The 21685-nt window shown below is 50.0% G+C and overlaps 10 protein-coding genes across 10 annotated transcripts; 5 read left to right on the top strand and 5 right to left on the bottom strand.

Moving 5' to 3' along the window:
- Positions 1–304: 304 nt before the first annotated feature.
- Positions 305–2348, bottom strand: Z519_01859 (uncharacterized protein; the record flags this gene model as incomplete). Its single annotated transcript, XM_016759616.1, has 7 exons — positions 305–837; positions 893–1287; positions 1337–1483; positions 1532–1582; positions 1637–1729; positions 1783–2083; positions 2135–2348. 7 exons carry the CDS (start codon positions 2346–2348, stop codon positions 305–307), a joined length of 1734 nt encoding a protein of 577 aa, XP_016624944.1.
- A 665-nt stretch (positions 2349–3013) lies between these two features.
- Z519_01858 (uncharacterized protein) lies at positions 3014–4797 on the top strand (the record flags this gene model as incomplete). The annotated part of the gene is made up of 2 exons (XM_016759615.1): positions 3014–3577; positions 3649–4797. 2 exons carry the CDS (start codon positions 3014–3016, stop codon positions 4795–4797), a joined length of 1713 nt encoding a protein of 570 aa, XP_016624943.1.
- A 616-nt stretch (positions 4798–5413) lies between these two features.
- Z519_01857 (uncharacterized protein) lies at positions 5414–7441 on the bottom strand (the record flags this gene model as incomplete). Its single annotated transcript, XM_016759614.1, has 5 exons — positions 5414–6032; positions 6084–6260; positions 6308–6915; positions 6969–7049; positions 7097–7441. The coding sequence occupies 5 exons, from the start codon at positions 7439–7441 to the stop codon at positions 5414–5416; spliced, it is 1830 nt and encodes a 609-aa protein (XP_016624942.1).
- Positions 7442–8825: 1384 nt separating this feature from the next.
- Z519_01856 (uncharacterized protein) lies at positions 8826–11037 on the bottom strand (the record flags this gene model as incomplete). Its single annotated transcript, XM_016759613.1, has 3 exons — positions 8826–10082; positions 10121–10808; positions 10877–11037. 3 exons carry the CDS (start codon positions 11035–11037, stop codon positions 8826–8828), a joined length of 2106 nt encoding a protein of 701 aa, XP_016624941.1.
- Positions 11038–11975: 938 nt separating this feature from the next.
- Positions 11976–13683, top strand: Z519_01855 (uncharacterized protein; the record flags this gene model as incomplete). The annotated part of the gene is made up of 4 exons (XM_016759612.1): positions 11976–12415; positions 12478–13377; positions 13427–13484; positions 13564–13683. 4 exons carry the CDS (start codon positions 11976–11978, stop codon positions 13681–13683), a joined length of 1518 nt encoding a protein of 505 aa, XP_016624940.1.
- A 501-nt stretch (positions 13684–14184) lies between these two features.
- Positions 14185–14670, bottom strand: Z519_01854 (uncharacterized protein; the record flags this gene model as incomplete). The annotated part of the gene is made up of 1 exon (XM_016759611.1): positions 14185–14670. One exon carries the CDS (start codon positions 14668–14670, stop codon positions 14185–14187), a length of 486 nt encoding a protein of 161 aa, XP_016624939.1.
- A 183-nt stretch (positions 14671–14853) lies between these two features.
- Positions 14854–15903, bottom strand: Z519_01853 (uncharacterized protein; the record flags this gene model as incomplete). Its single annotated transcript, XM_016759610.1, has 4 exons — positions 14854–15171; positions 15265–15480; positions 15513–15810; positions 15863–15903. The coding sequence occupies 4 exons, from the start codon at positions 15901–15903 to the stop codon at positions 14854–14856; spliced, it is 873 nt and encodes a 290-aa protein (XP_016624938.1).
- A 623-nt stretch (positions 15904–16526) lies between these two features.
- Positions 16527–16847, top strand: Z519_01852 (uncharacterized protein; the record flags this gene model as incomplete). The annotated part of the gene is made up of 1 exon (XM_016759609.1): positions 16527–16847. One exon carries the CDS (start codon positions 16527–16529, stop codon positions 16845–16847), a length of 321 nt encoding a protein of 106 aa, XP_016624937.1.
- A 151-nt stretch (positions 16848–16998) lies between these two features.
- On the top strand, positions 16999–18498 carry Z519_01851 (uncharacterized protein; the record flags this gene model as incomplete). The annotated part of the gene is made up of 7 exons (XM_016759608.1): positions 16999–17026; positions 17076–17149; positions 17194–17374; positions 17430–18060; positions 18110–18156; positions 18221–18360; positions 18436–18498. The coding sequence occupies 7 exons, from the start codon at positions 16999–17001 to the stop codon at positions 18496–18498; spliced, it is 1164 nt and encodes a 387-aa protein (XP_016624936.1).
- Positions 18499–19028: 530 nt separating this feature from the next.
- On the top strand, positions 19029–21400 carry Z519_01850 (uncharacterized protein; the record flags this gene model as incomplete). The annotated part of the gene is made up of 6 exons (XM_016759607.1): positions 19029–19574; positions 19647–19951; positions 19998–20640; positions 20723–21137; positions 21200–21277; positions 21333–21400. The coding sequence occupies 6 exons, from the start codon at positions 19029–19031 to the stop codon at positions 21398–21400; spliced, it is 2055 nt and encodes a 684-aa protein (XP_016624935.1).
- Positions 21401–21685: the final 285 nt, after the last annotated feature.

Here is a 21685-nt window from a genome sequence, read left to right as displayed (position 1 = left end):
TGCTCTAGATTAATGTGGAAGATACCTCCCAGTTACGAACTTCCATGTTGGAAATAGCCGTTGAGGCGCAAGAGGTCTTCCCTGGCGGTCAATACTCGGTATTCAAAGTTTAAACCATTCAAATGCGGCATACGAGGCCACAATTCGTATATTCGAGCTCTAGCAGGCGGAACTAGAGGAGGTAGCAATGGCAGAACCTCACACTCAATAACGGTGGCTTTCCGTGAATATCCGAAGTCTCACTCGCAGATGAACTCAGGCCCGGACTTTTTTGGGCAAATATCTTCCCAGCCACATCCTGTCATCACAACGCGACAGCAACTCTGTTCGTCTGGTACTTTTTGATGCTCGGTATGAAGAAGCAGGTAATAATCGCCAACACGCCGAACGGGATACTGGTGACCCAGACCCACTTCAGGGACTCCGCGTAAGCCCATCTGGTCCCCAGCTGAGCACCCGCTAGGGACTGTGGGGAGTATCCAGGCACTTGGGTAATGTTTGCGGGAGCAGTGAGAAATGTGGTAACAAATTCGGTGGCATCTGACTCTGGTAAGCCAGCTTTGATGGCGTACTTGGCGATGTTCTCTGGTAGTTGCTTGTTGAGCTTGTTCACGAATATATTGTAGTATATCGTGAAACCAATAGAGCCGCCAACAGTACGAATGGACAATGACAAGGCTGCAGTCGTCGCGAGCAAGGAATCCGGAACAACAATCAAAGCCACAGTGGCAGCGGGAACCAGGATACCGCCAACGCCGAAGCTCGCTATCGTTCCGAGGGCGACTGCTAGTTTAGGCGTTTCTGGCGTTGTAGCAACAAGACCGCCGATAAAGGCAGCTAGAGAAGAAGTTAGGCGCAATAGCTCTGTTAGACTGGAAATAAGCTAACTTACTCATCATAGTCGAAGAGATCATGAGGATATATTTTGCCGGCATCTTTGTCGATAGAAGAGCATTCCAAAAGACGGCACCTGCAGTAGTTGAAATACCATAGCCTAGACCTTTCAAGCCGACTTGAACTGGATCTGGGCTCCAAAGGGTTGAAAACGAGATCGGGAAGAAGTTGATCAGAGAGTAGAAGTCGAACCCGGCGATGAAAGCGACAAGGAATGTAAGTCCAACGACTCGTTGTCCTCGATAAAGTTCGCGTGGGATCATGGGATGTGGAGCAAATTTCCACTCCCAAACTACCCAGGAAATGATGAGAAAGATACCAATAATCAGCTGTGCCAGGACGTAGCCGCTTGTCCATGGGTGAGTATATCCGCCGGATTGGAGAGCAACAAGGCTCCATCAGTTAGTCAGATATACCGATCACTTAGCAGAAGAGCACTTACAAAAGGGTGATTCCCACGATAGATAGGATAGCTCCAATATAATCAATGCGCGCCAGTATTTGCTTCTTAGACATCCCTTGCAGGCGCGGGTGTGATTTGGGGAAGTAGGTTGTTAGCAAGCCTACGAAGACGATTCCGTTCCATATCCTTGTTAATGTTAGTCTTATATTTCATCAGCAATACTCAAGGACTCACAGAGCTATCCATTGCGTCCATCTCCATGTGACATATGTGGCAAGTAGCTGGCTAAAAGTCATCAATACGACAACAAGGGTCTGCTGCGGCATGGTAACGCCTTACCTATACATAACATAGGGTGTAAAGGGCAGGATTGACGCAGTCATGAGTGCCAATGCAACTCCACGCTGACGTACAGGTACGATATCTGACAGTCTAGTTGCGATTAGCAATCTGAATTGTAACCTGGCTGATGATTGTCGTCGTACCCAGCTAGAGCAGTCAACTCGCAGACGCCTGCACCAGCTCCGGAGAGAGTCATCCCGGTCACAGCCTGGCCAAAAGAGTGGGCGCTACCGATCAAAGCGATGCCCACTATAATCACCATGGAGCCAAACAGTGTGATATTGCGGCGGCCAAGTAGATCTTGCAAATACCCGACAAAGGGTGCAACAGCGGTAATGGCTAATGTGTTCGACACAGGCAGCCAGCTCCCCACTTTCTGGGCGCCCATATCAGCTTCGATGAAGGATAGGCACCCCCCGACGAAATAAAGCATGATCTGCGACCCTGCATTGGCGTAAACAAGACGATGAGATGGATAGCATCTAAACAACAAACCTGCATATAACATGCCCAGTGACACTGCGGCCACGGAGTGACGAAGAGTCCAAGCAACCTTGCCATCGGAGTCGTCACCCTTGTAGGCATATTCATTATGGATATGGACGTTGTCCGCGGCATCTTTTTCCTCCATTTCAAAGTGCTCCGCATTGGATTCTTTTAGCCCGACATGGTTCGCTAGGGCAGGAGTTGCCGAAACTGGTTGCGACATGACTACGTCTCGTTGACGAGCTTGTTCGGAAATCAAAAAAGAGAACAACAGTGCGTGAGAAGGGATGAGAAACTTGAAATCTGGGGGTCTCCATGTGGGCGCTTGCCGAAATATGAACCTGGGGACGTACTGGAATAGTTCGGTGTTCCCCAAGGTATAGATCGGCCTCCTGTGGACTGATGCGTACCGCCGCCGGTATGTTTCGGTTGTTTTCGGTAAAATGGTTGGCGCGATGTGATGCTTTGCTCAGTCGAACAAGTTTGATTTCGTGCACCTGGCCGGGATCCCTGGATCAATTTGGCCGAGGTGGGAGACATTGCTGGGCCAGGCTTGCTATCTTTTCTTGAGTCGGCGCGGACTCAAGGTTGACTGTTCACGTGTGAAGGTGGACCGCTATTCCGCCTTCGAGAACATTGGTATGCTCTGAATTTGCATTATAAGAGAGTAGGAAGCGCTCGCTCTTGCCAGGAAGCCAGGTGCCTTGCTCTAATTCCTCTTCCCAAAACCACCTTCTTTTCATCTAGCTTGACTACCGGTCGTCTCTCCAGCAACTAGAGAGTAAAACGGTGAAGTCGAGAGTCTGAAAGAGCTCCGCGCAGATTCGAGGGCATATCTCAACTTTGAAGCCAATAGATCAGAAGTCAACGGAGATACAAAAACAAAAGATGCCATACCGATCTCGCTGGTCCATCCCGCTGCCGCAATGTTCCTTTCCAACTTTTTTGTTCGGATCGCCTCACAAAGATTTGGGAGACAAGAAAGCGTACATCGACTCTAGACGCCCAGAGGAACTCTTTCTCACTCGCAAGGAATTCCGTCTTTGGTCGCAGCGTGTCGCGTTGGGCCTCCTCAAAAGCGCCAGTTTCCAGCCTGGAGATCGAATCTTGGTTTTCTCGGGAAATACCCTTGCCACGCCCGTTGCGTTCATGGGCATTGTTATGGCAGGAGGGATCTTTACAGGGGCAAACCCGACCTTTACTCCGCGAGAGTTGGCACATCAGCTGCGTGACTCGGAAGCGACTTATCTTTTCTGTTCGGACGCTTCCATCGACACCGGCATTGAAGCTGCCAAACAGGCCGGCCTGGATAAGAGCCGCGTGTATGTCTACAATGAGAGTGTTTTCTTGTGTGGCAAGGTCAGCCAACGGGGGTTGAAAGGCTGCAGGTCCTGGTCTGAACTGATCGCGCCGGCAGAAGAAGCTCAAGATTTTCAGTGGGATGAGTTGGATGTGAGTGAAGTCACGAGCGTCTAAATTCGTGTCCTGTCTCAAGCAACTTGCGTCCGCTGACCGACATATAGGGAGACAAGTGCCACAAAACCATCGCCCTCAACTACTCCTCAGGCACAACTGGGGTGCCCAAAGGTGTCGAAGTGACACATTATAACTACATCGCCAACACGCTTCAATACAACCATCTTCCCACCCTTTCCCCGCAATATGCCGAAATGAATGATAGATCCAGATGGCTCTGTTTCTTACCTCTCTACCATGCCATGGCCCAAACAATTTACATTGCAGGTGCTCTCCTTCGGGGGGTTCCAGTCTACATTATGCCTAAGTTCGACTTTGTGGAGATGTTGGGGAATATCGAAAGATTCAGAATCACTGATCTCACGGTTGTTCCTCCCATTGCTGTGGCCCTGACCAAGCATCCTGCCGCGAAAAAAGCCGACCTGAGTAGTATCGAAACGATGAATTGCGGCTCCGCTCCTCTGGGAAGCGATGTCTGCCGTGCTATAGAGAAGTTGTGCGGTAGCAAGTTCAATATGAAACAAGGCTGGGGAATGACGGAAGTGACCTGCTCCTTCTTAGGGTGGGATCCGAACAAAATTTCCACGTCCTTTGGTGTTGGCGAGCCTAACGCTAACTGTGAGGCCAAGATCATGAAAGTAATGACAGACTCCCGTGGCAAGGAATCCTTCTCCGAGGTCACTGAACGTGGCCCTGGGCACACTGGCGAGCTGTGGTGTCGAGGTCCTAATGTCATGAAAGGGTATTGGCGCAACCCCACGGCAACGAAGAATGCTTTTTCCTCTGACGCTGAACGTTGGCTGAGGACTGGCGATATTGCTTACGTTGACAATGAAGGGTGCTTCTACATTGTCGACCGCATCAAGGAACTAATCAAGGTAAAAGCAAACCAAGTGGCTCCTGCCGAACTTGAGTCTCTGATCCTTGAGCATCCCGCCGTCGCCGACGTGGCCGTGATCGGCATCCCTACCACTGACGGCGACGAAAGACCCCGTGCATTTGTGCTACGGCAACCACATATCCAAGTTTCTGAGCAAGAGATTTTTGACTATGTCAAGGAGAGGACAGTGGCTTATAAATGGCTGACGGCCGGGGTGCAGTGGGTCGATGCGATACCCAAAAACCCGTCGGGAAAGATCCTGAGGAGGCAGCTTCGAGAGGCTTCCAAAATTCAGTCCATGCAAGCTAGATTATAGAGAGGAATAGAGAAATCTCTGGCGGTATCGGAGTTAGCATATCCTATCTGAAGATTACGGAGAGTTGTTATGACTTCTCGTGCCCAATATCGAATATTGTCAAAAATTCGGGACATGTGCAGGATACGACTTGGTCTCGATTAACAGTGGCTTTTCTTTGGGAAAACATCCTTGGCTCTGACTTCGATGCGGAAGACAGGGCTTTCCTTCTATGTGTGTGTAGCTTAAAGAAGAAAGAATAGATTTTCCTGTCAAAGAATGTACATACTGTTCACAGAGCTGATCAAGGTGCCAAACAATCCCTGTAACCCGAATATAATCCAGCTCAGTACTTGTGTCTTCCTGAGAGTCATGGTGTCCCAATACTCCCCAAGCAGTTTCTGATATCGCGGTGGCCTGACAAATGTCCTCGCAACTTCCACCTAAATTTCGATTTCTCCGTTGGTCAGTCAGCCTTGCTCGACCCATTCGGCAGGGTGGCTCCTGGCTTTGGCTGACTGTTGACAGTGGCGGACAAGGCTATTTCCAGGACCAAAATCTGAGCGGAACATCGCACATGTTAAGCAGCAGTCGCTTACTCGCGTGTAACGTCCATAGAAAGCAGCAAGATTCGGGGCTATGATAAGTCGTTGAGAAAGTCAGGAAACTCGTCGAGATTCGCTGTACTCTCCAGCGACTCAGGCTTCTGTATTGTGATTCTGCCATCACTGTAGGGATTTTCTGCTCTCTTCGACTCAGCAACATCAACTGGGGACATTGCCTCCAACATAGCATCGAAGGCGTCTCCGAGATCCGGCAGGTCCCAGCACCCATTCGCGATACAGGTACATGTGCTGTGAGCGTTGCTTCCTTCAGAAAAGCCAAGCGGCCGGGGCAGTTCATGTTCCTCGGGATATTGTCCCTTCGCTAAAGCCTGCTCGACAATGAGCATCGTCCGCAAGAAGAACCGGGGCAACGATGTGAAGCTATCTGCTCTATCACTATTGTTGGGCGCGAAGTCGCGGAGTGCGTGGATGTCTAGGGACAACGAGCGAGGAGTTTCATGTACATCGAGGCAAGTGACAGTCTGGCGGATGTGGTGCAGGACTCGTTCAACTCCTTCATATCTTTCTTTAAGCACATTGAGCGTGGAAAGATAGACGCTCAAGCGCTTGCGGGTATTGGCGAGCTGAAGCCGTCGATCCAGCTTAATGTTCAAAATATGCCAGACCAGGGGCATGGCGATATGCGCAACACTGGACCATTTTGTAAGCTAGCGCTCACGGTTCTCCCGACTCAGAACTCACATAGCAATAGGCATGAATGATAGCATCCCATGTTCAGCGATTTGCTGTAAACTTGCGTCGATCCCGTGGATAGCTGTTTCGACTTCCCTCCCACCCGCTGGAAACTCTATATGCACCGGGCATCCCTTCGTGATCGAAACATAAATTGCGTGATTCCATAGTGCTATTTTGGCCGAGCTAGGCGTTGAAGTTAGATTTATCCTAAAAGTGAACAGACCACTTACTGATAGTAGATGTAGGCGATGTTGTTTTGCAGGATGACAGATTTATCCGCAGATCCGTCGATGGAGCAGCTAGCTTTGGCTTTTGCAAACCATTGATCGAGGCGGTCTGAACAAGCCTTTACTTTCTCAATAGCCATTGTCATCTCTCCGGAGCCTGAACAAGTGGGGTCGAGTGACAAGATTCCGAGGGCCTGCCTCAATAAGGCGGCTAGTCCACAGGACGCAGAGAATGACCTTGCCAAAGCCTGTTTCGTGGTTGTGTCGTACACCATTGATTCTTCTGCTTTGGTGTGAAGGATGATTTCCTCCACTCTAGAAAGAATACCTTCACCCGTACCAATCTGCATATGTCTACGTAGTCCCAGTGCCAGAAGCCGGTCTCGAAGCAGGCAACAACACCAGAGCCTCTCTAGTTGACTCCACCGTGGTACGGAAGCTTTATTGAGACCCTCGTGTCGCTGCACATTAGCTGACCTAGCAAAATATATGGCGTTGCTCAACCAGTAAGTGTTGACCTTAGCATCAGAAGCAGAAACATATTGCGTGAGTAGCAAGGCGCCTTGAGCACTAAACAGTGTGTCTCTGTATGAGTCGATGTGAAAAAGTGCCTATAAAGGCACCGTTAATTTTGCATACATAGATTGCAGAGGATATCACATACCTTGGCTCGACGGTAGAATGTGGCACGAGCTGTTTGAAAGTCGCTGAAGCCAAGCTGATCAATGGTAGAAGATGGAACAAACTGTGACATTAGCCAAGGTCTTCCGGGCCGAAATAAAAGAAACGCACACTGCAGGCTGCAAACAGCATTGCCTGGAAGACGAAGATGGAGATCGTCATGGTTTGCATTGCTGATGTACTGGTATATGCCCGCCAGAAGTCACCTTCGTCCAAGATGGGTTGATGTGGATGGATATAGCGAAAGTACGCCTTGACAAACTCGTCGAGTGAAGCTCTTGACGGTAATCGGTAACATCCAAGTCTCTCCAGATACCGGACATCCTCGAGCACGAGTTGGGAGATCGCGTCTGCTGAGAGAAATGGATAGTAGGAATAAATGACATCCGCCCCGCAGAGGACCCGGTCCACGCGTTGTTCGGGTTGCCTGAAATTACTCTTCTCGGTGCTCTTCATAATGTCGAATGAAGCAGTTGGATCAAAGACGCATGTGCTTGACTCACGTCTCTGTTGAATAGTTTTTTGCGGTCCGTCTGGTATCTTGCAATCCGGGTTATCAGGACCCGACGCCAAAACTACTGGCTCTTCCAGGCCGAGCACTTTTTGAGGTTGTGTGCATATAGGATGTGCCTTGCAAGTGGAAAGGTCAACTCCCTCTTGATGGGCACCTCTGTAACACGGACCTCATGTCAATCAGACTGGTGAAGTCCACATAGGTGGGAAATATTGTCCACCGTGGCACTCACAGCTTTCTCATCCTAGACTTAACGACACAATTTGTGCTGTCCAGTTTACAGTTGGTGCATGGGACACCATTTTGCGCCGCATCGCATCGAACCTTTCGTCTCCGGCAGAGCAAGCACGCCGCCCCAGCGCGTCGCAATCGATGGCGCGTCATACTCGACACGAGGGATCCTGTTGCAGCATCCGTGTCTTGGACGGATCTATCGCTGAGAGGCTTGAGTGCGTTTCCATCGGCAGTGTTTGCCATGAGCAGAACAAAGAAGGCGGGCCTTGTACATTGAATAAGCAGCAAAAGAATAGCAGAAGACGTCAGGTTGGCCTCGATCTAGGGAAGGAGAAAGGATCAGATCATAGCGGCGTTGTCGCAGCACTCCAGACCAAAACTTGCTTGCCGTCCGAGATTTGCACACGCCCTGGTCGAAAGGGCTCAGAGCTCAGACATGGAGGGCAAGCAGCTTACCTATGCCTTCAACTGAAATAGACTGGCCTCACTATCGTCACAGGCATACAGGAACACACGGTCCAGGCTCGAAAGATGCGGGCCGGACTAAGGGTCCACCATCTTTTGGGCGCTATCAGTTGGTTGGACTGTCGTTTGTGGCATGTGCAACCCTTTCTAGTAACTTGAAGTACGACGCAATTATACGCATAGTCAGAGTTCTCTCGGCCCAGGTGCAGGTCGAGTCTCTCCAAAAGACCCACATTGCGCCCCATGTCACGGCAATTTTCGGTATATCGGCTATGGTGGCGATCTGCCCACCTGCCATGATGAGGGTCGATGGTTCGAGACAACACGCGACTCGCTCAACGGACACAGTGCTTTTCGAGCACTTCCATGTCGTATCTCCCCTAGAAAACCATTTCCTCGGATCTAGTCGCGCACATGTTCATAGTCTCCTTGTTAGTTGCTTGGCAGCTTGAGATTTAGTAGGGTCGTCTTTTCTAGAAACCAGATGCAGCAAATCAATTCCGCCCCTCCTGGTGGCTAGAAGAGTGTTGCCGTAGTGTAAATGGAATTAATGTCAGAGCAGCTGGCTAACAAACTGAGATTATGAACAAATGAAGAGCCTATGATATTATCATTCATATCATGAGTCTATAGCACATGTCTCGATTCGTTTCCTAATGCTTGGGTGTATAAGTCGGTAAAGGGATTGATTGCATGGCTTTCCCGATTTTGTGAAGCAGTTATCAATGAAGACGGCTCCGATACGTGTTCGGTAAAGTCCCGGTAGCCGACATTGCTCGCCTGTGCCGGGGCAGGCTGCAAGTTGTCCATCGTGTTCTCATCAGAGTCTAACCCATTCACAGCCATTTCAGCCGAGCGGGCAGCTGGTTGAAGAACCTTCAGAGCGTGCCCTGCGCTTGAATAGGTATGCTGAAGATGTCGAAGGTAAACCATGCAATGCCGTAAATCATACAAGGCCTGTCTGCGTATACTGTCGTCGGACACACTGCAGTCCTGGAGATGTACCACAACAGCAGCAATGATGTTGGCTACTGCTGTCGCATCCAAGTAGTCTAGCAAGCCCAGCTCACGGACATGTGCAAACGCACTAGATATTTGATGGGCGGCCCATCGCACGATCAGCCTAGCATGGGACCAAGTTTGCTGTCTCGAGACTGTACCAGAGGCTTTTTGTCCAAATGCCTGCGGACGATGCACGGCGATGATGGCAGTATAGTAGATTGTTTGAAGAGTCGCCTTTGAAATAATCAGGCTGCGATCCTGATCTTGGTGGCTCGAAAGTTTAGATGCAGCCTCATTCGGAAGCATCGCCATCCACAGGTCGAGATCGCGTGTGCAGTCCTCGATGTCCTTGGAGCCTCCCGGGCGCTCTGAGTTCGGTGCCCCAACCCACTCTCCATGGCCATGCGAGCTGCTCCCTCCATACACCGTAGACACGATCCTATGAATGCAAACACAGAGCCTTGCCTTTTCGACTAGTAGCGTCGCTAAAGTTATTAGTTTCGTGGGATTGTGCAAGTCTGCAGGGAGTACATGTGCGTAAGGGGCAGAAAGTGAAATTGCCGAAAGATCGAAGTCAGCGATGCCGATCATAGGAACCCAAAATTGGGATATGCGGCAAGGTTTGCCTAGTCCCATGGCCACGATGTGCTCTCGAACATAGCAACACCACCACAATCGTCTCTTTAGCTTCCGTTCAGTACTATGACCCTGTTGGCCGGCCAGATCAAGGTGCAAGCCGAGCGACTGGGCGATCGCAATTGCCGTACCAATCCAATACCACGAATCCTTATAATCTTGCACATTGCCACGTGGAGTGCTAAGAAGCAATGCGGACTGTATCAGCACTACCTTGTCATCCTCCGCACGGAGATCGAAGAGCAGCTAAAGACAATTAGTCCGAGAGCCCTCGTCCGGGGAACGCAAAAAAGACTCGCCTCGGCCTTCTCTTGTAGAGCTGCACGCGCGGCTAGCTTCGAGGGGTAGCCGGCAGCCCTCACCTGCTCAACCTCAACGAAAGGAATAGCCGCGAAGATGACTGCAGTAAGTAGCAACAAGCTTGCGCCTTGGCTCGTCACGGAAGGGCTTTTTAGCAAGCTCCTCAGAAACTCGCCCAGGTCTAGCACAGGCAAAACCGTATGCACGAATTCGATATAGCGAGACAAGCAAACATCGCGGAATGCAGGAGTTGGTAGGGTAAGCGCTCCCTTGTGCGACAGAAAGTCGATGTCGACCTTTCGCAGCGATGCTGGCAGAGGCCTCACGTTGACAGAATGCACGGCCGCCTCATTGTCTAATAGCCCAACTGAATCTAGACTTTGTGATTCTGATGGGCTTGCAGGGAACTCAACCGTGACGTCGGGCAACACGTCCCCATGCTGCTCAAAGACTTCGCTTGCTGCTTGAGGTTGGGCGACAGAACCCTGAGGTCTGACAGACGGTTGTTCCGCAGGATGAGCTAGTTGAGCCTGTAATGGAGTCGTATGCAGTAGCTCTTCAATAGTAACATGGTTGGCCGTGCTTTGTTCTTGGGGCGATTGCAAAGGATGCCGGGTAGCCGCCACTGCTGCATCATTGGTACCCTCACTGCCAGGAAGAACATGCTTAGTCCTGAAGCATCGTCAGTAAGGTCTATGTACAGCGCGCCGGCTTCCACAACAACGCTTCAAGATGCCAACCTTCTGCGTTTGCTGGGCCCTAGCTCGCAAAGAACTTGATCTAAGCGGCAATTGGTGCATGGCGGACCGCCCTGGATCAAATCACAGCGAACTTTCCTCTGCTGGCACAAAATACATGCCCTTGTTGAACGACGCTTTCTCCGAGGAATCGATTGCTCCATGACTTCCACACGGACCCCGAGGATGCTTGATAAATTCGAATATGAATGATGGAAGCAGAGACAGAAAAGCCTCGGATATGAAGAACGGAGCGCTAGGAAGACACAGGAAACACTACCGAGGAGGAAACATTGCCGAGGGAGGGGGCGGGAGAACTGAAATAGCTGACGCTAGAGCCTTGGCATGCCCTAACTCAGGAATACCGACTCGCCGAGTACCTAGCTCGCTAGGAAGTCGTGTTAGCGGATATGAGTAGATCGATATCAGCTATAACCGAGTGCGGCACTAACATTGGCTATTAGTCACTTGGCACCTACGAGAGCAGCACGTGATTTGAAAAAGTCTCAGCATATCAATCAAATTCCTTCCCCCGGATTTAACATGACACTCAATTGTGTAAACACTTCCATCAATTCCGCAGTGCAGATGAGCCATCCCTATAGGCATGCTTTTGTAGAATTCACCAATGTCATGAATGAGCGTCAGATAAGGTGCCGCACTCCTCGAGGAGTGCAATTCCCCGACGTCTTGACCTGGTCCTCAACGCTCCGAGTCCAGCCATCAAGCGTAGTCACAAGCATCTGTCGTGTTTTCTTTGTTGGGTAGTTTATGTGCCAGCTCCCCGTTATCTTCGTTGTGATACTTGGGGTGTTCCTTTGGTCTGTTCATTGGTGTCAGTGTCATGTTCATCTGGGTGTCATTGACAACAAGTCTCTTATATACCCCGTGTTATTTGTGAGGCGGATTCCAAGACAATTCCGAGAATGTTGTTTATCTGGCCATTGTCACTTGACTATATAACGGCATCCTATCCTTGTATTCGTTCTGGTAACCGAGGGAAACCGGGAAAAAGGACCGCAGTCTAAATGCATAATTATTTAGGGCGATCCACGTACCCTAAGAACTCCAGACATTCAACTGAATCCAAGCTTGCGACAAGATGGCGATGCTTACGGCCACGAAACTCACAGCCTACAACTTGAAGTGTCTGTTCTTTATTGCTTTTGGAGCATTCTTCTATGGATACGATAGCGGTTGCACGACCTCCATCTTTGGCTATCCGCAATTTATTACGTTCTTCGGCTTCACCTCCACAACGCTAGGTGCCCTTGGCTCCTCCTACTATGGAGGAAACTTCATCGGCACCATATGCAACTTCTGGCTTCCTGACGCCATCGGCCGCATCCGTACCATCCAGCTAGCTTCCGTCGTCTCGATCCTAGGAGCAGCTCTTCAGATTGGTGCACACAACATTGGTACGCTGATGGCTGGGAGGGTGATTGGAGGATTTGCCTGCGGCATCGTGTACAGCTGTTGTCCTCTCTACGCAAGTGAGATCAGCCCTCCCGCTTTTCGAGGTAGAGCTGGTGGCTTGTACAGGTAAGTAGATGCGACTACACCCAGTCTCGTGGTGTAGTCGGTGCTGACGCAAGGTGTTGGAGTTTTAATGTCGGCTTCGCCTATATGTTCACCGAGTGGTTGGGCTTAGGCTTCTCATATATATCTGGCAACACCGCATGGCGCGTCTTTCTGGGCTTGCAGCTGGTCTGTCCTGCTCTCATGACTTTGGGCTCCCTCTATCTGCCGGAATCGCCTCGCTGGCTAGTACTAAAGGACCGCCACGAGGATGCGCTGGTCGTGCTGGAACGTATCCACGGTGATGCGGACGGCAACAAGTCATTCGCCCATGCCGAACTTCACCAGATCAATGCTCAGATTGCGCTCGAGAAACAAGAACGAACCGGTATCACCGCAATCATCTGGCGGCCTTCCTACCGCAAGCGCCTGGTCCTGGTCGTCATCTTCATGGTAGGCCAGCAAGCCACAGCAATCATTCCCATGCAGAATTACCAAGTCATATTGTATGAGCAGCTGGGTTTCTCGAACAAGCTGGTGCTCATCCTTGTTGGCATTTGGGGTACCATCACAATTGTCGCCACAACCACGGGAAGTCTGCTTTTCGACTACATAGGTCGTAAACCTCCCGTGTATTTCGCCATGGGAGTAATGACCATCGCGACGATTATGTTGACTGCATTTTGGGCGACGTTTGAAAGGTCCGGCAGCACAAACACTACATACGGCAGACTCGCCATTTTCTCCATGTTCCTTTTTAACTTTGGCTACGCCTTCATCATGAATTCGTTCGGTTACGCGTACATCCCGGAGATCCTGCCGACGCCCATCCGTGCTGTAGGCACGGCGATCATGATGCTCGTGTTCAACGGTATGATCATCCTGCTGGTCCAGGTCACGCCTATCGCTATCAAGAACATTACTTGGCGATATTTCCTGGTCTTTATCTTCTGTGATGTTATTTTCACTATAGCCTTCTACTTCATGTGGGTTTTCTCAGAGATGCAGTCCGCCGTATTTGCTAATCCAGAACAGGTTTCCTGAAACTTCCGGGAAGCCACTCGAAGAGGTTGCTGCGCTATTTGGTGACCCGGTAAGTGTCCTGGGCCGTTTGTCTCCGCTCTTGGAGAAGGTTACCTCCAGAGATATCTTTGCTGATGAGATATTTGTAGATTGCGGAAACACTTCAAGAAGCCGAGTTGCACATGCAAGAAAAACCAATAAAAGTCCTAGCGGGGGAGCTGAAGACGCCCGAACACGAACACAGCTCCCAGCATGTTGAGGTGCCATAGCATCCAGTATGAAGAGGGGATTGAAACATACACATGAAGGCAGATGGAATGGACGGTGACAGCGAAAGATATGACATTACCATGAATACTAAGGAAAATGTTAAGGGGTGTTGGCCAAAATCTATAGATTTGCGTGCTCGTCCATTCTCAAGCACTTACCGTTGTTTTCAAAGATGTTCTGAAGACCGAAATGTCAAATGATCAGGCTCGCGGCTTCGTAAAGTTGAAATCATTTTCGCTGTTGTATAGACCACGAGTGAATTGGAACGAAATTAGGGCGGTATCGCGCCAGCAGGAATGTATTACAATCATTGACTTTGCCTTCAACCTGTGCGATGCTGGGGATGACTAAACTATTTGCTGGGTAAGATGGTCAATGTTGGGTCTGGCAAACTATACAACAAACGCGTGACACGGGACATTGATGGACGTCAACAACAAAAACTTTGACACATTTGATGTGAATAGTTAACCATAATACTGCTAAGCATAAAGAAGATCTTAGATTTTTGCCAAAAGCTCAGACCTCCCGACGGAAGCTACATTCCTGTCCGTAACATCCAGTACACACACATGCAAACCTTCTTTAACAGTTTCGCCTTCATGAAACTGACCTACCAAGTCGACGACTGCATTGTACAGAGCTCGTACCTCGAGGTCCATTTTCATTTGTTTGATGACGCAGAGCACTTCATTCTTAGCAACCTTATCCCCTTTTTCAATGAGCATTTCAACGAATTGATCCGAGAATGGGAGATAGACATGACGGGGGTCGCTGATGTCGCCTAAACGATGCGAGGACGACGGCAAGGATACCTCTGTTGACGAATACACAGTGGCATTGCAATGCTTCGGAGTTGTGCTTGCAGCCGAAGATGACAAAGTAATATCCGCACGCACTTCCGTAGGGAAGTTGTTCGTCCGTATCCGATCGATATTTATAAGATATGCTTGTGTTGTGGTGGGTTTGGCGTCCGTTGCTTCCATTATGATCTTGAACCGGTCTGCCCTCCTGAAAAGTACCTCATTAGCACCAAATGCATTGTTCAGTGATTCAGCATGTCCAGATCCCGAGTCAAAGTGCCCTGTCCTCGAGTTGGAGTGTTGTGAAATAGTCTCCGAGCGTCTGTCCAGAATTGTCGATAGGTTAGCCTGCAGCCATCGTGTCGATCATGCGCCGTGAATGAAGTCTTCTGATTGCAACACTGCTAGGAGAGCTGGTATGTTGCTCTGAACGGCTGTTATCTGAAAATCATGCAATGCTCGGATAGCTTTCTGTCTTACTGTCCCCAAGTTAGACGCTCTGACGATCACTTTAGCAAGCAAAGAATCATAGGCAGGTCCCACTGTGGAACTGTTGGTACGTCTGAGATGAGTATCCACGCGGATATCTTGACCTTCTGGTAACTTGTGGTTGGAATTACGGCCCATACTCAACGCCAAACCCTCGTTGGCGTCCTCGGCGGTCACTCGAAGCTGGATGGCGTCCTGTCACATTGAAATACTGTCATCCCACCGGCTTGAAGGTAGGTCGAGATCTGCAAAAGGAACACCAAGTGCGAGAAGCAGCTGCGAACGCACAATGTCGATGCCTGCCACTTCTTCGATGACGGTGTGCTCAACTTGAAGGCGCGGGTTGACCTCAAGGAAGTAGTATTCCCCGGAGGATTCGTGCGCCAAGAACTCAAACGTGCCGGGTAACTGATAGCGGATGCTGCGAGCTAGTGGTATAGCGCTATTGATCACCTCTCGAACAACACGGTGATCCTTGATCGTGGATGGAGCCAGCTCGATCACCTTTCAGAACCTTCTTTGAATGCTACACTCACGTTCCCATAAGCGCGTGACCTCTCCGTAGTCCCAATAAGCGTGATCCCGACCTGTTCCAGATGTTCCACAAGCTCAGGATTTTCTGATAGAAACCCATAGGCTGGATGAAGGGAATCAGCCTTCTGGTCGAGGCAAATGGAGACTATTTTAGCAACGTCGATAAAGTGTTTCGGCGACTCAAGAAGAATTGCCTCATCGGCGAGTGTCGCATGGTTAGGATCATCTTCAGTATATATGGCAATCGTTGTAATACCGAGCTGGCGGGCGCTCAGAAGAACTCGAATCGCAATCTCACCCCTGTTGCCCTGTCAATTTCTCATGCCGAATTAGTCCTGGATTGTCTGCTTACCAATTGGCGACGGGTAACCTGTTGATTACAGGTTTTGCCATCTGTGTGCCATCATGCATCTGACGGGTAGCTTGCTTCCAGGTTTCCCTCAACTTACCGGTAGACACGGAAGTTGGAGTCCGAATTCTATCCAGACTGAAATCATAAATAGAGGGGACCAGGAGACCTCCTTGAGTCGTATTCCAAGCATCTGGAATCACTAAGTGTCAACCACATTTTGAACGACTTGGGCTGCTTCAATGCGTGCCTCGAGCGGTTTCGAGCAGAAGCTAGTATGAGCGAGCAAGCTAACAACCTCGGTAAAGGCCATACGATTTCCAGGACGAATCCGCAAGTCTTCAACCATTGGCTTTTCCGACTTCCGAGGTCCGATGTGCTATGGCCAGGCGGGGATCTACCAAAGAGAGGCAGTCAGGGGTTCTTGAATGCAGAGGATTATCGGTCATTTTCAGAACTATATCTGGGGCAATGAAGGTGAGCAAAATGTTTCTCAATGATTTGCAATTAGTTGTTTCCTCGTACTCAACATGGGGAAACCAAATGACACAAAGGTTACAGCTCAGATCACACACTGTCAGCACAAAAGCGGACGCAAGATTAAAGCAGATCACAGAGCAAGTAGCACCAAGCAGAAATACGAGCCGAAAAACATATAAGCCAGCAGATGGACCGGGCCGATTGGTCAGATGTGTTGGCAGAGTTCGCCGGAGCACGCACATTTGCGGAGACTCCAAAAACGGAGGGCTCCGGGTATAGGCGTCACAAAGATGCAGGCAAACTCTGGTTTAGAGAGCGCATTGAGCTGCTACTTGACCCTGACAGCTTTCGCGAGCTTGGGAGCACTGCAGGTTCTGCTGCGTGGACCAAAGTCAATGCGCAATCCAAGAATCCAATGGAAGCAGAACGACAAGCGGTCCCAGATTTCACACCGAGCGATAATGTTCAGGATAGGTGCAAATTTCCAACCATAAGCATGACACTGTGAACTGACGAGAATTCGGGATTCGGCGCTATAAGGGGTCGACGCGTCCTGCTCGTCGCAGACGACTTTACGTTACGCGCTGGGCATGCTGACGACGCGCTCATGGCAAAGACGCTGTACATGGAGCAACTAGCCTGTTTTTTTTAAGATACCAATGGTAAAGCTGGTCGATGGGTCATCAGGTATGGTGCGTGGCCTATTTCCCTGCACGATTAGGACTGAATTTGCCAGGTGGTGGCTCAATCACCACTTACAAGACCGACAACGGCTCGTTCCTCCCCGAGATCGAACTCCTTCCTTTCATGGTATGTATGAGTCTGCCGGGAATAGCCAAATGCTTATCTCAAAGGTTCGCCAACTGAATCTTGGAATATCTAATTGTGCTGCGGTGGTAGGGCCTGCTGTGGGTCTTGGTGCTGCGAGAGCTGCAGTTTGCCATTTCAGTGTCATGGTTGGAGATATTGGTGCTTTGTTCAATGCTGGTCCCAAAATCGTTGAAGGCACCACTTTTGAAGAAGGTTTTAAGGTCCGTAAGGCGGAAGTGTGTGTCAAATGTTCTCATCTAACATTGTCACAGTATACAAGATCTTGGAGGACCAAGCATTCATTGTGGCAATGGAGTTGTCGATAACTACGCCCCAAACGAGAAAGGATGCTATGACCAAGTCGCACAGTTTCTCACATACGTTCCTAATCATGGAGGGATCCTGCCCCCGGTAACGTCCTCGAGTAATGCTATCGATCGAGATTGTTCTAGCCTACGATCGTCGATTCCGCGGCGACGTCAGCGGATGTACCAAGTCAGAACGATCATTCGTTCAATTGTGGACAAATACTCTTTCTTTGAGATTGGGCCTCACTGGGGACGGAGTGTCGTGGTCGGCCTTGCGCGGATGAATGGTCGACCTGTGGGAATTGTTGTCAATAATTGCATGGTCAACGCCGGAGCTATGGACGCTGCGGGATGTCAGAAACTATCCAAGCATCTAAGACTCTGTGACGTGATGGGCCTACCATTGGTCCAGCTGATCGATATCCCTGGGTTCGCAATCGGGACTGCTGCAGAGGAGTCCAGAGTTATGAAATGGGCTATGGACTTGTGTAAAACATATTTCACTAACACGATATCTATCTTCTCCGTAATCATGCGACGTTGCTACGGCGTTGGAGGGGTGATTCTGATCGACAATCGGGAGTCAAACTGTCGAGTTGCTTGGTAAGTCGCCCATGGAACATGAAACAGGATGTAGTTGATGCGTGCGCAGGCCAAGTCTCAACTCTGGCTCTGTGCCTCTGGATGGAGGCATAGAAGGTATGCCTACGCACACTCCATTGGTTTCTGAGGTGCACTAATTCCGAAATAAACCATCGCGCAGATCTCAGAAAGGTTAGAGACAAGGCCCAAGAGTTATATAAGCACCTTGAGGCTGAGTATACAAACCTTCAACATCCACTGCGGGTGTCCAGCAAGTTCGGCGTCGAAGAGGTCATCGATCAAGCACACACACGCATAATTGTATGCGAGTGGATAGCGCACATGTACTTTCCTTCCCAAGCCCTTCCCTCACTGATTTCATGTCCTAGATACCAGGATACTCTCAAGGAAAGGTTGCAAGAACGCTCAGCTGGGAAGATCAAGCCATCCTTTCGCTAGAGGTGTCATTTTCAGGACACTTAAATATCGGGAAGATTTTCGTAAATGATAAGCTAGTTGCATTGGCAAGATCGCATAAGTCGAATAGGATCGCCCCTTACGGAGGGCATCTGCATTATTCGGGGCACGATGGAAAGACATAGGTGATGGAGAGTGGTCACGAACGATTGAATGAGCTATGTACGCGTACAGGCACGGTCAGTTGCAGTACTGCTGCCGTTCTCATAAATCTGTGGATCCCCGACTTTGGGCTTAACCACCTCGATTTATTCCAATAGCTCGAGCTCACTACAACACTCATCAAAGCCGTTTGGCGGGATGACACCGAGGCTCGACACTAGCGGAACTAATTCGCGTTCCGAGGGTTCGCGCGATGCTGATTCTTGCCGAGGGCTTCGATTTCCCGAGTGTTTCTGAATGTCATGAGGCTGTTTGACCTGATTTACTCCCAAGCTTATCATGAATCTCTTCTGGCATGTGACGACAATGTACAAGTTTAGAACTTCGTTCGGATTCGACGCCGTTGCGCCATGGAATCAGTCATGAAGTCTGCAGCGGCAGCTGTGTTACCAGCTTCTGCCGCCGCCATTGCTGCTGCTGGTTTCTGGTTGGACTTCAAGTTTTACATCAGGTTGGACATTGCCCAAATCCAGTGCTTGAAAGCAAATCGTACCTTCTACCAAAATCTTTGCAAAGTTCATGGGGAGTCTGACTGGTCCTTTTACCACACACTGCACTCGACTCGCGGAAAGAATGATTATGACGAGGCCTTCTTTTTCGAAGCGCGAAGCTGGACTTATGCTGAACTACGGGGAGAGATTGGAAGATTGGCTGAGGCTCTGCAAGCTTTGGGGATCAGAAACAGAACAGTAGTTGCGATGTATGTTAATAACTCACCTGACTTTATGTTCGCGTGGTGGGCCTTGTATAAGATTGGAGCAATCCCTCCCCCAGTCAACACATCAATAACCCGAGAGCCACTGAAGCATTGTTTACGAGTCAGCGAAGCTGAATTTCTGATAACCACATCTGAGCTATTTGACGCTGCTGCAACCAGCCTGGATACCGCAGGTATTGTGCTCGATAGAACTCCAGCGATGCATTGCAATGACGCTCAATTACCCAAGCTCAAGAAGCTCATCAATTAGGACTACGGCACCTACGACACTGTCTCGCAGTCTCTGCCTGCCCTACACAACAACACGCTCAAGCATCAACGCCTGCAGCCTGTCACGCCGCAGTCGGCGGACTGGCCCAGCGAGTCAAGGCCTGTGGTGCGAGCCGAAGATACTTCGCAGTACTTGTTCACATCAGGGACGACAGGGCCTCCGAAGGCGTCTGTATGGCCCGCAGCATACAGCATGATGGCATGTGGATCCCTCAGATGGCCGCTAATGTTCCAGAAGCCTCGTCGATTTTATATATCCACACCCATGTTTCATGGAGGTGCCGCGTACGTCTCATTCTTCTCTCCTAAGCATAGACTGACCACTTTCTAGCTTTGCTGTCCTCCCTTCTACGCTTGCCACATCTGGAACAGTCATTCTGGCGAGAAAGTTCTCGGTCTCGAACTTTTGGAAAGATCTGCGCCGGAGTAGAGCTAATGCGATGTTCTACATCGGGGAGATGATTCGCTTCCTCGTCCGAGCCCCGATAGACCCTCACCACCCTGACGAAAAGTCTTCTCACAGCCTGGAGCCGATATATGGCTTGGGATTGAATGCGCCAGTAATTCGTGCATTTCGGGAAAGATTTGGAGTGCCGTGGATTGTGGAGTACTACGGATCGAGCGAGGGAACAACCAGTATTGCACATGGCACTCTACATGACGCAGACAAAGGCGTAGGCAAAGTCGCCTGCTGGGGTCCATTCATGCGAAGCCAGTACTTTGGACAAGACGCTTTCTATATCATCAAGGTGGACCTGGAAACAGGCGAAGTTCGGAGAGACCCTAAGACCGGCTTCTGCAGACAGTGCGCCTTTGACGAAGTTGGGGAAGCCATCACACGTATCGCTCCGCCCTTGCAAAGAACACATGATTATGTTGGAGAAGATGGCGAAGAGGCCACAGAAAAAAAGCTCCTAAGAAACGTTTTCAGAAACGGGGACTTGTTCTTCCGAATGGGAGATGCACTGTCTCTGGTATGCGTCCCTCCATCTTCCCCGTCTACCGTCCTCCATCTTATAGCTATTTTCACTCGCTGACAGGAAGCTCGCCATGTAGGATCGTAACGGCCATGTTACTTTTTGTGACCGTCTTGGGGACACGTTTCGTGCAAAAGGACACAATATTTCCACCGCTGAGGTCGAAGCAGCATTTTTGCATCACCCATACATTCGATCGGCGAACGTCTATTCAATACCCATGAACAAATATGGCTACGAAGGACAGCTTGGATGTGCGGCAATCACCCTGATCCAAGGTCAAACCAAAGACTCGGCTGCGCTGGAGAGCCTGGAGGCATTGGAGGGGTGGTTCATCAAAGAAGGCGGCATACCCCCATACGCAGTTCCTCGATTTCTTCGAGTCATGCCAACTCTCGCCACTGATGCTGCTGACTTGAACGGCAGTGAAGATCTAACTGGCGAGCGAGTGTCGACAATCATGAAAAAGCTCAAGACGGGCCTGAGGGCAGAAGGTATAGTATATGCTGGCCCAATCTAGGTGGACATTTGCTGATATTCTTGTGTGGCTCTGCAGCTCTAGACCTGGATCCACCGGGTCGCGATAAACTCTTTTGGATCGAAAGAGAAGGAAGCGGCTTTGTCAGCCTGGATGGTGGGACCTTATGTGTGTTACGAGCAGGAAGAGCGAGACTCTAACACGACACGAGTCCTGGCGGACATATGGAATTCATCCGAGCCTGAGAAGGTGGACACGCAAGAGGGTCACGAAGCTTGAAGGCCTCTTCATTTAGGCCACTAAGCCGCATTGGAGTGGCTATTGCTCTTCTGGGCGGCCTAAAAATATAAACCCCTTGTCAAAAGCTGCCACGGAGTACGCTGGGTATGTATTAGGCCATGTCTTGGGGATTCCCCACTAAGCATGCCCCAGCCTAGGGGTCCCAAGGCTCACTAGGTTTAGCTTGTAGGTTAGTTGGTCAATTAACTAGTGCCTCAACGCCCCCCGCCCACCCTAAGGGCCCTCAAATTCCTACTGCACCCCGGCAGTCCTCAGGATTTGATT

The sequence above is a fragment of the Cladophialophora bantiana genome (assembly GCF_000835475.1).
Source record: "Cladophialophora bantiana CBS 173.52 unplaced genomic scaffold supercont1.2, whole genome shotgun sequence".
Taxonomy (NCBI): domain Eukaryota; kingdom Fungi; phylum Ascomycota; class Eurotiomycetes; order Chaetothyriales; family Herpotrichiellaceae; genus Cladophialophora; species Cladophialophora bantiana.
The sequence above is the reverse complement of the archived record's forward strand: the minus strand, read 5'-3'. Positions and strand labels throughout refer to the sequence as shown.